Source organism: Xenopus tropicalis, chromosome 5, assembly GCF_000004195.4.
Source record: "Xenopus tropicalis strain Nigerian chromosome 5, UCB_Xtro_10.0, whole genome shotgun sequence".
Lineage (NCBI taxonomy): Eukaryota > Metazoa > Chordata > Amphibia > Anura > Pipidae > Xenopus > Xenopus tropicalis.
In genome coordinates, this window is record NC_030681.2 from 46,503,702 (window position 1) to 46,518,268 (window position 14,567).

The 14,567-nt window shown below is 38.6% G+C and overlaps 1 protein-coding gene across 3 annotated transcripts in view; it reads left to right on the plus strand.

Moving 5' to 3' along the window:
• Window positions 1-14,567, plus strand: part of ltbp1 (latent transforming growth factor beta binding protein 1) — a 205,647-nt gene that overhangs the window by 12,491 nt on the left and 178,589 nt on the right. For all 3 annotated transcript variants that reach the window (XM_012963793.3, XM_012963794.3, XM_031901994.1), the window contains exon 2: window positions 4,808-4,878. In XM_012963793.3, the coding sequence (XP_012819247.1) occupies window positions 4,808-4,878 (71 nt within the window). The remainder of the gene's footprint in view (window positions 1-4,807; window positions 4,879-14,567) is intronic.

Genomic DNA, 14,567 nt, shown 5'->3' on the forward strand with positions numbered 1-14,567 from the left:
CAACGTAATGCCCCATTTACCTAAGGTTGACAAGAAGCACAATAGCTAGCATTCTAAAAATGTTCGTCTGAACCTAAGGGCAACTAGAGTAAACTTACAATCCATCCTGTTCCTGTATCTTGAAGACCACGATGCTAGCCCATGTTATAACCAACAGCAGGATAATATAAAAGAAAAACATGGTATGAAAAATACTTTTTGTTTTGTGCTATAGCTCTTGTAGTCATAGGCTACTGAATGAGTTTTCTGTATATACTGTGCATTAAACCAGTAAGGGTGTTTCTTATGAGTGCCAGCCTTTAAAAAAAAAAAAAAAAAAAAAAAAAAAAAAAAGGCCAGTCATGCAGAAAAGGTGTATGGGCATTGGTCTTAGACACTAAGATAAAGCAGGAGACAAAAGGTCCATATAGTGGGGTCTATTGACTTGGAAAGTTGTAGAGCAGGCCATAGCAGACTTTACATATATTTTGACTAGCACCATCCCGGACATGGCTATCAAGAATGGTGGGTTTAGTAGTTACTACAATAAGTGACTACGTCAGTCTATACTATGGCTGTCCAAATGGTAGCCTGGAACTGCTAACATACCATTGGTGTTGGCCGTACATGCTTTATTAACCCTCCTATTTATGCATTTTATGTTCTCTATATTTTATTTTTTAATGCTTCCGTAAGATAGGGAGATGGTTCAGTGCTTCAGTAAGATAGTATGAAGGTTCAATGCTTCAGTAAGATAGTGAGAAAGATCAATGGTATAGTAAGGTAGTAAAAAAGCCTCCAATGGTGGGACTATGGGGATTTTGTGCTGCTCCCACTTCAGGATACATGAATTGCAACTGAGTGAGCAGCCCAGAATGTGCGAGTAATAGTTAACTTCTGCTTCTTCAGCTTTAGTATAAAAAATGGGAAAGAGTTTAAGGGCACAAGAATAATGAATACTTGAGGGGGAATGGCGAAAATCAGAAGAGAAAAGTGAAAATCAGTTAAAAGGCTTATGGGGCATATTAAAATGTCTCTCAAGAAGAGAATTAGAGATTGATATGGAAGTATAGGAGAAAGAAAACCAAAGAACATAAAAGAAAGTAGAAGACAAAAACCAAATTGGACTGGGGTGAGAAGAAAAGAATGAGGATGGGGTTTCTCTTTCTTGTGGTCCCAGCACCTGGTGAATATTTCAATCTTAATTGGGATTTGCTTGCAGAAATGTGGTATAGATAATCATCTCTAACTACCGTTTTCTGTGAGGCATTTTTAGTGCATGTGGACCTCAAACAGATTGTAAATAATATAGTATAATTATTTAAATGCAATTACATTTAAGATTAAGTCGAAGATTTAAACTATGAGGTGAGACTGTCGAGGTTGAAGTTGTTTTCTCTGGAAAAGAGGCACTTGCGAGGGGACATGATTACTCTGTACAAGTACATTAGAGGGGATTATAGGCAGATGAAGGATGTTCTTTTTTCCCATAAAAACAATCAACGCACCAGAGGTCACCCCTTTAGATTAGAGGAACGGAGCTTCCATTTGAAGCAGCGTAGGTGGTTTTTCACGGTGAGGGCAGTGAGGTTGTGGAATGCCCTTCCTAGAGATGTGGTAATGGCAGATTCTGTTAATGCCTTTAAGAGGGGCCTGGATGAGTTCTTGAACAAGCATAATATCCAAGGCTATTGTGATACTAATATCTACAGTTAGTACTAGTGGTTGTATTTATAGTTTATATGTATGTGAGTGTATAGATTGGTAGGTGTGGGTTAGGTGTGCTGGGTTTACTTGGATGGGTTGAACTTGATGGACACTGGTCTTTTTTCAACCCTATGTAACTATGTAACTAAGTGCTGAGTGATAACAGAGAAGAGGAAGGTGGTCCCTGCCCCATAGAGCTTACAGTCTAGGCACGGTGTGCTTATAATCTGCACATCCATATATAAACCTATGCCCCATTTTTACTTTATTTTTGATTTACATTCCAGGCTGTTCTTTTTACTTTGATACAAATGCTTGCATAATAACTAAAGGCCAAATTGGGAGGATGTAAAGGGGGAGAACCATATTTTACAAGGAGGCCTTGGTAAACCTCCATTTAAGAGAACCTGTGATTAAACCTCCCCTTTGATATTCACTTTTAAAGTATGCATTTCCTACCAGTGATTATGTTGCCACAATGAGTTGATCATTGATGGTTTATAGATACATCACTATGTTTTCAATGAGATTGAAGTTGAGAGTTGAGAGTGCATTTAAAAATCATGTCCTTTTGGCTCATTGTAGATCACAATAGAAGCCATGACCATAAACAGTGATTTTCCCAAGGTATCTTCATTATGCTGTGCCTACCTCAGCTTTTTTACGCCTGTGTCCAGTTTCCCAAACTGTTGCACAAATATGTAATACTAGATCTTTAAACTGAAACCACATGAAATTTGACTGATCTATCCCAGCAGTGACAACTATGTAGTTATATCTGACAGCTTCTAAATGAGCTGACCCTGAGGTCTTGAACATGTTAATCCCTGAAGTGCAGTATCACATTGATGTGACATCACCATTTGTTTAAGCCCAGAACTGCTCAGATCTGTTGTTAAGGGCTACATAAAATGCTAGATATATAGTTTATATATATATATATATATATATATATATATATATATATATATATATATATATAGTATTTCCAAACAGAGTTGACAAATACATTTTTATACATATTTATCTTATTTGTTGGGCCTATAGTTGCATCATCATTTAGAAGGTGATTGTAATGTGTTACATTAAAATATGGCCAAAATATGGATGAGGGTTGCCACACATGGGTTGCCTATAATCATAGTAATAGTGTTTTTATTGGTGTCATGTATTGCTTTATTTATATTGTCCACAGAACATAAAAGACTGCTAAAAACATACTAGACATCAAGTAAGATAAAAGGTATTTGAGCGACTTTGGAGAATGAGACAAATTATTCGTTGGCAGCAGAACTACTCCATTAGCCATAACTTCTCTACTCAACTGTAAGCAGAACTGCAAGCACATCAAACATCTCATAAAAATAAAACAGTGCTTTGTATTTGATCCAAACTAAGATATAATTAATCCTTACTGGATGCAAAATAATCTTATTGAGTTTTATTGATTTTTTAATAGACTTAAGGTATGAAGATCCAAATTACAGAAAGACCCCTTATCCGGAATACCCTTGGCATTCTGGATAACTGGTCCTATACCTGTATATATATATTATAAGCTCTGTATTTCCATGGGCAAATGATTAACATCAGTGAGATTACATTTCTCAATTGCAGTTTTATTGGTATTGGAGATTTGTTCGTTCATGAATGTATAAATGTAATCAAAGGGCAGGGCTTTCTTTGAAGTGCATGGGGCTCTGGTTAGAGCAAAGTGTGAATGGCAGAAATGTCAACTCTCCCATATTTGTTGTGTCTCCCTGATTTAAACCCCTCTTACTTACCTGCCTCTTGCTGCTAGAAATTTGCACCTTAAACCATAACTCACCCCCTCCATTAAAATGCATGTAATCATCACCCAAAATCCTTTGATATTGTCTGAATCTGTGGAGCCGAAAGCACAGCTGTAGGGGCAGAGCAGGGATGGGGTCAGGGATATGATAGACCCAGCCAATATGCCCAGGATCACTTTGGATTTGGGTTGATGTCTTTGGAATGGGTATAACCTAAAACATGCCAGTTTTTAAACTGACAATGAAGAGATATAATATCCAGCGAAATTCTATCTTTAATGGACTGGTTTTGGTGCTTGTCTGGACTCTACTCTTTGCTTTATTTGTTAGAAATTGACCAGTGACCCGTAGCAAAAGTGTAGGGAACCAAGGGGCATGTCAGAGCCGTAGGGGTAAGCCACTCCCACTTAGCAAGGGATTGGCTGTTTTGAATGTGGCAGGCAAGGGATATAAATAGGCGAATTGGAGTTTCCCGCTTCCTGTTCCATCTTAGGCAGTACAGGAAAACGCCCACCCTCCCTCCCTATACAGGTGAGTTGGTATTGAAGTTTGATGGCGGGGTGGTTGAGTCCGGGAACCAATGGTTGCACGGTGATTGGTGGTTGGCACGCCTGGCACCTCAGGGGTAAGGGGGTGTATCAGGAAGTGATTTTGTTGAGGAGTAGGTGGTTCCGGGCTAGGATGGCAGCTGGCAGCGCTAATGGCGTTGCGCAGTTATTGGATTGTTGTGGTTGTTTGTTATACAAACGTTCAAGTTATGTTATGTTTAGTATATTTTAATGTTATGTTTTGATATGTTTATCATATATTCATGTATGTTTTCATGGTATGTTTTAAATTAAAACTTAAGATGTTAATAAATGTTCTGCGGCCCGTTTCATCCAAAACCGGTGTATGTGTAATTTGTTTGGGATTCGAGGGATAGGAGGGGTGGTGTGGTAGGTTGTTAAGAGGCGGGGCAAGTCCCAACGGTGCGCCTGTCATGCACTTATTTATAGAAAGAGTGGCTCGGGAATTCAAACTGTTTTTGGTTGCATTAAATGTTTTTATACGTCCAACTTTTATAAGGGCATATTAACCTTAAGTTGTGTGCCTTTGTTGCACTCATTAATATCAGTCTGTTGGGATATTATAAACTGCACCGAGCCAGTACAGTTACTCCTCCCAAGTGTTTGAGATAAAGATAAATAAAAGTTGAGGGATGATAAAGAGTTAAATGTTTTCCTATACATGTATATATTTCCTATATACAGTATATATATATATGTATGAGTACATAACCATTTATTAACAAAAAAACACCATTTTCCTCTCTGTTTGTTTTGTAGGGTTAATATCTGTGGAGGCAAATGCTGTCATGGTTGGAGCAAATCTCCTGGATCTGAACGCTGTACAAAACGTAAGTGCAAATCACACATTAGTGCTAAACCAACAGTGTACTCTGGATCAGTTTACCTTGCCGTGAATGAAAATAAGTATTTGTTGCTCTTATATCTGACCCCATAGGCAATTAAGTCCTTGTTAACTCAAACAATTTTATGGCAATTCAGTTGTTTGTGTTAAATTCCAAAGGCTAATCACAGAGTGTTGTTGACTTCAGGGAGATTTCTACACTTGCAACTGGGTTTTGTCATACAATTTCTTTTCTTAAACTCTGCAATCAAATGAACAGGGACTGAATCACATTAAAAATGTGCTGAATGAAAGAGATTAAAAGACTGGGCTTACTGTGAATTTTGAACACGTCTGTGTGTAAAAACTGAGGTGGTCAAAATGCTCTTACCTGCCTGCAGCTGCTTACAATTCATATAAAAAGCTGTCTGTGCAAATGCTGGTGCTCCTTCTGTAACTTTTGTATTCCCTTAAACAAAAGCTTGGAAGGCTCATTTGAAATGCCATAGGGTCCCACAAACTAGAGATCATTGATTTAATAATGGTAATATTATAAGAATTTTGTGTATAGTTATGTTTATATAGTGCTAGAACACTTATGGCACTAGACATATAAGACTTGGGGTCCTGAGTTTGGTCCAACCATGTATGTTGTCTCTTGATAAGTTTCCTCTAGGTTTTTTCCTCATGCTCCAAACTCCTACACACAGGTTAATTGGCTTCTGATGAAATTGACCCTAGTGTCTCTATATGATAGGGACCTTAGAATGTAAGCGCCCCTGGGACTTGATAAGCAATTTCTGCAACGCGCTGTTTAAATGTGTCAGTGCTAAATGGATTGAGTCAAATTGGGTTGATAAATAATGTTGTCTGTCTTGCTTTAATATGCTGACCATGCTGTATTGTAAGCAGAATTTAAGGGACTGTGTTTACAGTAGTCCTGTCTCATTTAATTGTGTGGATTTTTTATGGGATGAAGTGATGGTGGAGAGGAAGAACACTTATAAAGGATGAAAGGTTTTTGCTGTTGTATTTCGATGTGACTAAAGATCAGTTGCATAGTTTGAATGAGAACAGTAATGTAAGACACATTTTGCTGACGTGAAGTTTGTTGTGTGAGTATGATGCGTATGAGAGCATAGCTTTTTTATCATTAATTTGTTTGATAATGTATCTTCATATTTGGTGCTTAGAGATTTTGTTAGTAATAACTGTCTGTTGTGTTAACATTGTTCAGTTTTGTAGATAGGTCTAGGGTGAAATTTATGTATGGGAAGGCTAACAAGGGAAGATACTAGGATGATCTGGGGCTGGCCAATAGTGATGAGCAAATTTTTTTGCCTGGCATGGATTCACAGCGAAATTCCGCATTTCCCTGGTGGCTAATTTTTTGAGAAACAAAAATTTGCGGCCATGTAAAAAAAAGTTGCAGTTGCGTAAAAAAATATTGTGGTTGCGTCAAAGAAAGTGTTTTGCTAATTTTCTGGAAAAGCAAAACCGAACAGATTCACTCATCACTACTGCCCAATCCAACACAATACTCTAACGCTGCAATGTCAGAAAGAGGCCACACTCCTTCTCCAATATTAAAAACAGCCTTTTGTTTATTACTTAAAACCACGACTAGCTGCTGTAGTGTGAAACGTTTGAAACCTAACAAACCCATGCAGATATGGGGAGACCATGTAAACTCCATGCAGATAGTGCCCAGTACTGCAAGGCAAAAGTGCTACTCACTGAGCCACTGTACAGCCCCTAATAAAGACATTTTCTACTGTACCTGTTTCATTTATAGTCCATTCTAGAATATATGGAAGAATAAACGTAATGTTCATTCTGTATATAATGCCCCCCAAACATATGGTAAGATAAATACTATGACATTTTCATGTATAGTACAGTTATGGGGCCCATTATCCAGAATGCTCGGTACCTGGGTTCTTTGGCTAAGGGGTCTTTCCGTAGTTCTGATCTCCTACCTTAAGTCTACTAAAAAGATACTTTAAACAGTAATTAAGCCCAATAGGATTGTTTTGGCTCCAATAAGCATTAATTATATCTTTGGGATCAAGTATAAGGTACTGTTTTATTATTACAGAGGAAAAAGGAAAAACGTGAATTATTTGATTAAAATGGAGTCTATGGGAGATGGCCTTTCCGTAATTTTGAACTTTCTGCATAATGGGTTTCCGAATAAGGGGACCAATGCCTGTACAGAGCACATAAAACGTTGAATGCAGTGACAGCTTCATGTAAACTAACTATTGTATTCATAACAGGATAAATTCAGTGCCCATTCATTCATAATAACCCCAGAGCACAGTGTAGGATATATAAATAGATAGTGTTATCTATAATACCTCCAACACACGACCATATATAAAACCTATGTCCAGTGTTGTAGGAAATGCATTGCTTTTCATTTAGGAAGGCTAGCCTCTCCAAGCCTTCAATAAAATCTCCCTATTTCTTTAGAATATAAGGATGCTAGATCAAGTTTTATGACCTGTATATAAAAGAGCTTCTTCTGTGACCTTGCACTTTCATATACATATAGAAATCCTCAATTACTTTATAGCCTTATATTTTACAGTTAAAAATTAATTACTTTTCATAGGAGAAAAAAAATCAATAACAATTATTTTTGTATTCTAGTATCACTAGATCATTATATATTTATATAGCGCCAGCAAGTTGCAGAACACTTAAGAATCATTTATAAGAAACGCCTTAAAAATCTAGGCCTCATTTACACAGGGCTATTGTCAACTGGAGGACCAATAAGGGCTGCAAATTCATCAAGGTGCTGGTACAAAGGATCACCCGCCAAATGCACAGTACTCCCTATTGTTTTGCGTCCTGTGGAACTCCCCAGATTGTTTGTTCCACTCTCACCCACTCTTCGTTCAAGTGTCTCTCCTTTTGTACTGCCAAACAGAGCCATATTTTCTATATGGGCACCTAAGGGTCTAGGGTAGTAACTTTAGGATGATACCCTTGTGGTTAAAACTGGTGACTAGCTATGGTGTGTGGGCAGTACCCCTCCCTTCTGCAATCAGTGCATGTGTAGAATGTACTGCAGAGAGAAACAATTGGAGGTGTGGTGCCAACAGTAACTTATAGGTCATCTCCAAGTTTTCTCCATACCCACCTCCAGGATTCATATATGTAAACACAATTGAAGGATATAGGCAGGCAGCTTCAAAGTCTGCAAGTATCCTTAGACCAGCAGTTGCACCACAGGAAGCATCCAACACATTTATTGGGATAAAGTGCAAAAAAACTATATTTTTTTAACTTTGCTCCTTGGCCCATTTGTGTACATTAAGCACTGGTACTGATATCTTGCTCTATTGAGCAAAACGTGCCTGGCGCACAAAGCTCTATACAAAGTTTTAGTTGCAAGGCGAATAAGCAACTTGACTACGTACAGTACCATGGACCAGCAACCCTTGTTCAAGCCAGTGAGCCATTCTTTCTCCTTTTTTGATACAATGTCTGACCAAAATAATTTATATGCAATTCATATTAAAGGGATAATAATACTTAAATCAAGTTGCAGCAGGTTTCATTCCTTTTAATTCTTTTTGTAAAATAGGATAGAGTGACACTGGAATTCTGAGAATGTTCCAATGTGTGAAAGTTACAGCATCTTCTTTCAGCCTGTACTGAAACAACAATTGTGTTAGCACCGTCTGAAGTAATACAGTGTTATACTGTTTAAAAGAACGTGTTGAAACACTCACCCAGGGAAACATTTTCTTTGTCCTGCTGTGTCAGTGAAAGTGAAGGCTTCAAGGCAGAAGGTTTAGACAATATTACAGTATATGCTCTACCTGTGTGAGCTGGAGCTCCCCAGCTTGTGTGTTCCAGGGGTCACCCACTTTCTGGAATTCTGAGAATGTTCAAATGTGTGAAAGTTACAGCATCTTTTTTTCAGCCTGTATTGAAATAACAATTGTGTTAGCACCATCTGAAGTAATACAGTGTTACACTATTTTGAAGAACGTGTTGGAACACTCACAATTCTGAGAATGTTCCAATGTGTGAAAGTTACAGCATCTTCTTTCAGCCTGTACTAAAACAACAATTGTGTTAGCACCGTCTGAAGTAATACAGTGTTACACTATTTAAAAGAATGTGTTGGAACACTCACATAGGGCAACATTTTCTTTGTCCTGCTGTGTCAGTGAAAGTGCAGGCTTCAAGGCAGAAGGTTTAGACAATATTATATGCTCTACCTTAGGTTTTAGCATGTTCCGCAAATATACATTTTTTACCATACATCATTAAAAAAACAAAAACAAATATTTAAAAAAAAAAAAAATTCTCGTTTTCACTGCCAGCTCCTGCAGTGATCCTTCTGTTGGGCCAGCAGGGTAACTTACATGTTCAATAGGAAAGTGTCAGCATTACTGAAAATGTTGAGGCAAGAATTTCTGTCCACAAGTGCACCCAAATTACCCAGCATTCCACAAAGGCGACAGTGTGGTGCAGGAACAGCCCTGATTCCTTCCAAGATGCTGGGTAGAGGGTTGCATAATTTTTACTATACTCCAATCCATAGAAGGATCCAGTCCAGCTGGACTGACCCAACCGCCTATCCCAACTTGGGACCCCTGCGTGTTAGAGTGTTGACTGAGGTAAGTACTGCAGGGTTGGAGGGGAAGAAGTTGTTGCCTCAATTTTCCGATAATACTGATACATTCAGCATGGGTATAAAAATCCCTACAAAAGCTCAAACCGGGATTGTTCTGGGTTGAGAAGGGGAAGGGGGGGAAGAGGTAATTTCAGACCTGTGCATCACAGTGCTAGATCTCTAAACTGTTAAAATGTTATATACTGGTTAATACATTTTGTAAAAGCGGCAGTTTAGCTCTACTAAGCATGCTCCTTGACAATTATTTTTACATTTGATACATTAGATGCTGCTGAGAAATGTACCAAACAGGTTTTGACCGGGGTTAAGATAGGCCCAGGCATATCAGGTGCACAGAAGCCCATACAGCCCCTCACAGACCCAAAATATAGTGACTGTCTATGGCATGTTACAGAAGCCCCTCATATTTAGAATCCAAAGATTGCCAGTCTGATCCTGGTACCAACTGATATAGGGATTTGTTAGGGTTTAGAGCAGTGATCCCCAACCAGTGGCTCAGGGGCAACATGTTGCTCCCCAACCCCTTGGATGTTGCTCTCAGTGCCCCCAAACCAGGGAGTTATTTTTGAATTCCTGACTTGGGGGCAAGTTTTGGTTGAATAAAAACAAGATTTACTACCAAATAAAGCCCCTGTAAGCTGATAGTGTGCATAGAGGCCCCTAATAGCCAATCTTAGCCCTTATTTGGCACCTCCATGAACTTTTATGGTGCTTGTGTTGCTCTCCAAGTCTTTTTACATTTGACTGTGGCTCCCGAGTAAGAAAGGTTGGGGACCCCTGGTTTAGAGAGTCAGTGTACTGCGCTTCTACTGGGAAATACTGGAGAGGAAAATGGTAAAAAAATAATTATTTCAGTCATTGTGTCTGCTGCTGTTCAAACAATTGAAGTGAACAAAATATTTAGAATGTAAACTACCCTCTAAGTGCATTTGGATCTTGGATTTTAGTAGTGGAGTTTTACTACTGCAGTAGTGTTACCATTATTAAATGGCATAAATAAAAGTATGCATAAGAAGTTTAAATTCACCCTGATTATTTACTGCCTGAGGTCTCTAATATAAAGGCAATATATATTCTGGGTTAAGTGAAGTAAATATTCTTTCTTCAAAGTCAATAGTTCAGTCTTTATTTCCAAACAGGTTAAAGATATGGACAGAGATTCATCAACTTTCTATTGTTATGCAGTGCTTCACTATTCCAGCCTGAATCTTCTGTTGACAGAGAACCTCATCACCTATCTATTCTATGCTTAGACACCTGTGTTTACCCTTGCTGCCTCAGTCTGGTTTCACCTAAAGGATTTAGGGCACAAGCTGACACAATGTCAACATTACAGCTATTTCAGTTGCAGAACCAAGTGCATTTATTTAATGGGCTTTTTGATAAATAAGCCGTTATAACACTATGCCCCTGTGTTGTATCAGAAAGCAATTACCAAGAGTGCTGTAGATTTATTTAAGGAAAGTACACTTTGATAGGGCAATATTATCAAAATGTTAGCACAAATTAAAAGTTTTCTAGCCGATAAATCAATAGTTTAAAGAATATTATCACAGGGTCCAGCTAGAGAAGCATTAAAACACAATTTGTAGCATGCTTAAGTGATATTAAATGGAAAACTGATTTACTGTGCAGACATCCAACTAGCTGCCTAGTGCAGACACCAAGGCATGTGCTCTGTTTAGTCTCCAAGTGAACCTGTGGAGAATTCTGTGAAACAGTTGACTTTCTGTTTCTTGGAAGTCAGAAGACTTATCAATACAATAATGAGAGAATGGCATGCCTCTTAATGAGCATTATAATGAACAAAACAAAAAAGGAGAAATTAAAGAAAAACAAAATTTTGTTTCTAACATGTCTGCTCACTTGGGGAACCCTTGTTTAAGCTAACAGTAAGAGCACAATTTGCAGTTTTTTAAACTTTTCTATTGCTTAATCATATGAATGTTTTACATAGGAATGTTTTACTTACAGCAATTTCAATAGGCAGCCATACAAAGGTATTTTCAGCAAAATGTCCTTTGTGCCATTATCCCTTTCATGGGAAGGGAGCATTTTGTCTCAGTTATGTGATAGGATACTCTTACCAATGGCAATTCACATACTGCAAGGTGCAATTCAAAGGTAGAGTGTGATTTTGTGCGGGTGACATAATACCCTTGCTGCCATTACGCTAATACATAATCTAATGCCTTCAGCTCACACAACAGTTTTTCATGTTGTACGTCAGAGACCCCAGACATTTACAGTGGCCCAATAGTGGCTTAATTATAGGACTATGAGGCTTGGGTTCTTACTGATCTCATTGCAAAAGTGGAACCCCCAGGGATTTCATTTAAATGGTTACTTACCATTAAGGGTGGGGCTTACTATGTCTGTTACATTAAACTGCCAATCAATTACCACAATATAGGTAATTACCAATGGACTGATTCATGATCATTGTGGCCACAGAGATGAAATGTAAAATTGGCTGTTTAATGCATCAGTAAAGCAATTTAAACAAAACATATCATATGTTTTACTATGGGAACAAAACCTTTAGAACTGTTGAACTGCTGATTTCTTTGTAATAGAATAGTTCTTTGTTTTAAAGGAAAACATTTTCCGCTGATAATTACATTTTTATTACTCTATGTTAAAAAATTTCTGTTCTCAATTTTTACATATGATGTGTAATTTATACCAAATGGAATAATATCCATTGTGTATTGTTAATATTAATGGTAACTGTCAGGAGTTATATTTTTGTGTAAAGTATTTGTATGGCACCCTTGTTATGAGTTAGTCAGAAACCATGTTTCCAGCTTTTTCCTTTGATATAAGCAAGTTTTTGTGCGCAACTATTCTGGCACGCGACTATTCTGATGCGCAACTATTGTGGCACCCGACAATTCTGACGCTCGACTTTTTTTTTTTTTAACATTGATATCAGTGAAAATGACATAACGGAAGTGACGTCACTTTCTTTTTTCGCCCGATTGCAGTACCAAATGAGGTGTGTCTTATGGGTATTTAAACTTGCATAGAATGCCTGCACATCAGAATCCCCTTGACAAAGGACTGTGTTCTGAAACGTTTGGGTTTTCAAACCACGTGTCTGATTTTTCTGTTTTATTACTGTAACACCTATTTCAGCTCAATAGCTGCCTTCCCGGACTAGTACCAGTAGAACATGGGTTACACTGTACTCTCTTACCCAGAATGGGCCTTCGCTAAGTGGAAGAGGAAGGTGAGGGTGTTGTGCAACTACACCTCTCTTGCTGCTATAAAGAAAAATGAAACCAGAGGGCGCCAGAGGTTCTTGCAAATAACAAAATGATAAGTGTTTATTGAACATCCACAGGGTTTACTTACAATACAGCTTCAGAGGCCATTGGTACATGCAACACATACCGAGTGTATATTCAGACTCACACTCTCCTGCGGGCAGACTGGCAGGAATCTCCCTTCACCTCTGCGACACACCCTGTAGTGCAGCGTTTTTCAACCACTGTTCCGCGGCACACTAGTGTGCCGCGAGATGTTGCCTGGTGTGCCGTAGGCAGGGCACCAATGTACTAGGGGGGCACTGCTCTTGGCACCAATGTACTAGGGGGGCACTGCTGCTGGGCACCAATGTACTAGGGGGGCACTGCTCTTGGCACCAATGTACTAGGGGGGCACTGCTGCTGGGCACCAATGTACTAGGGGGGCACTGCTGCTGGGCACAGAGTTAAATTTTTTTAACATTTTCTAATGGTGGTGTGCCTCGTGATTTTTTTCATGAAACAAGTGTGCCTTTGCCCAAAAAAGGTTGAAAAACACTGCTGTAGTGGATCCCTCAGGGAGCTACACCTGCCTCTATCTAATGCCTCATTCACGGGGCCCTGTTCCCTGACTTCACTGGGCCTGGGCCCATGCCCTGGGCTCTCAGCACACATCCACCTTGTCCCTAAGGTGGAAGCAAACAACAGGAAGGTGCCACTCCTCTCCCAACACTATACCAAAGTCAGGCAGGATGTGGTCACTATACCTTCTAACCAATAGCACACATGTTAATGAACTCACTTAGATACATTCCCTTCTGCCCAGCAACTAAGGGAACTGAACCTGTAGGGATTTAAAGCCATAGGGACCATTTAACCCTATGGGTCCCTACATTACATTTTGTCCAACTGGTGGTATGTATATTATGCATTGTATTTGTGTTTACGGTTACCGTTTACTGTTGTGTTTACTGTGAATATTTACCATATAGAGAGCATTATATGTTAAACATACCATTTGCTGCCTTTTTTGTGGCTAGTAGGTGTCCATTAAATAATTGATTTAATGCCTCAGTAAAGACCTTTTGGGAGTCAATCGTATGATTGAGTGATAGGCTACACAGCTGTTTCAACAAGATACCCCAGTGTACATTAATTCTCGGCAACTTTTATGAAATCAACAAGTTGTAAATAGGGATAGTTCTCTAGTATAATATTCCACTTGGGATATCAAGTTGTGTTAAGCACACAGAACACACAGGCCCATATCATGTTAGCTCCGTGGCCAACATTAATAATGTAATATAAAAAACATAATAAAGTAAATCAGTAATTCATTATTGTCAAGCAATAAGGTAGAGTCAAAGCAACACCAGAATTTAGGCAAAAGTCACAGTCATCTTTTTAGTCTCTTTTAGCCGGAAAATGCACCGTACTAACCATTGAAAAATTACCCTTTTGAGCACCAAAAGACTGAATAGTCATAGCTTGCATATAGCTATTAATGATCTTACTACTACTTTTGATTAATTTAACTATTTAGGGGGGCCTTTAAACTATAGGACACAAGGTGGCACAGTGGGGTTTGTGTATTATTCCTATACTTGGGTGGATTTTCTGCAAGTTCCCCAGCTTTCTTCTACATGTGTAAGTATACAGGCAGGCTGATTGGCTCCTGATAAAACTGATGGGAATGATGTATAATCTATGTAACATGCTTTAGAATATGTTGGTGCTATATATATTAAGGGGCTGATTTACTAATCCACGAATCCGAATCCCGAATGG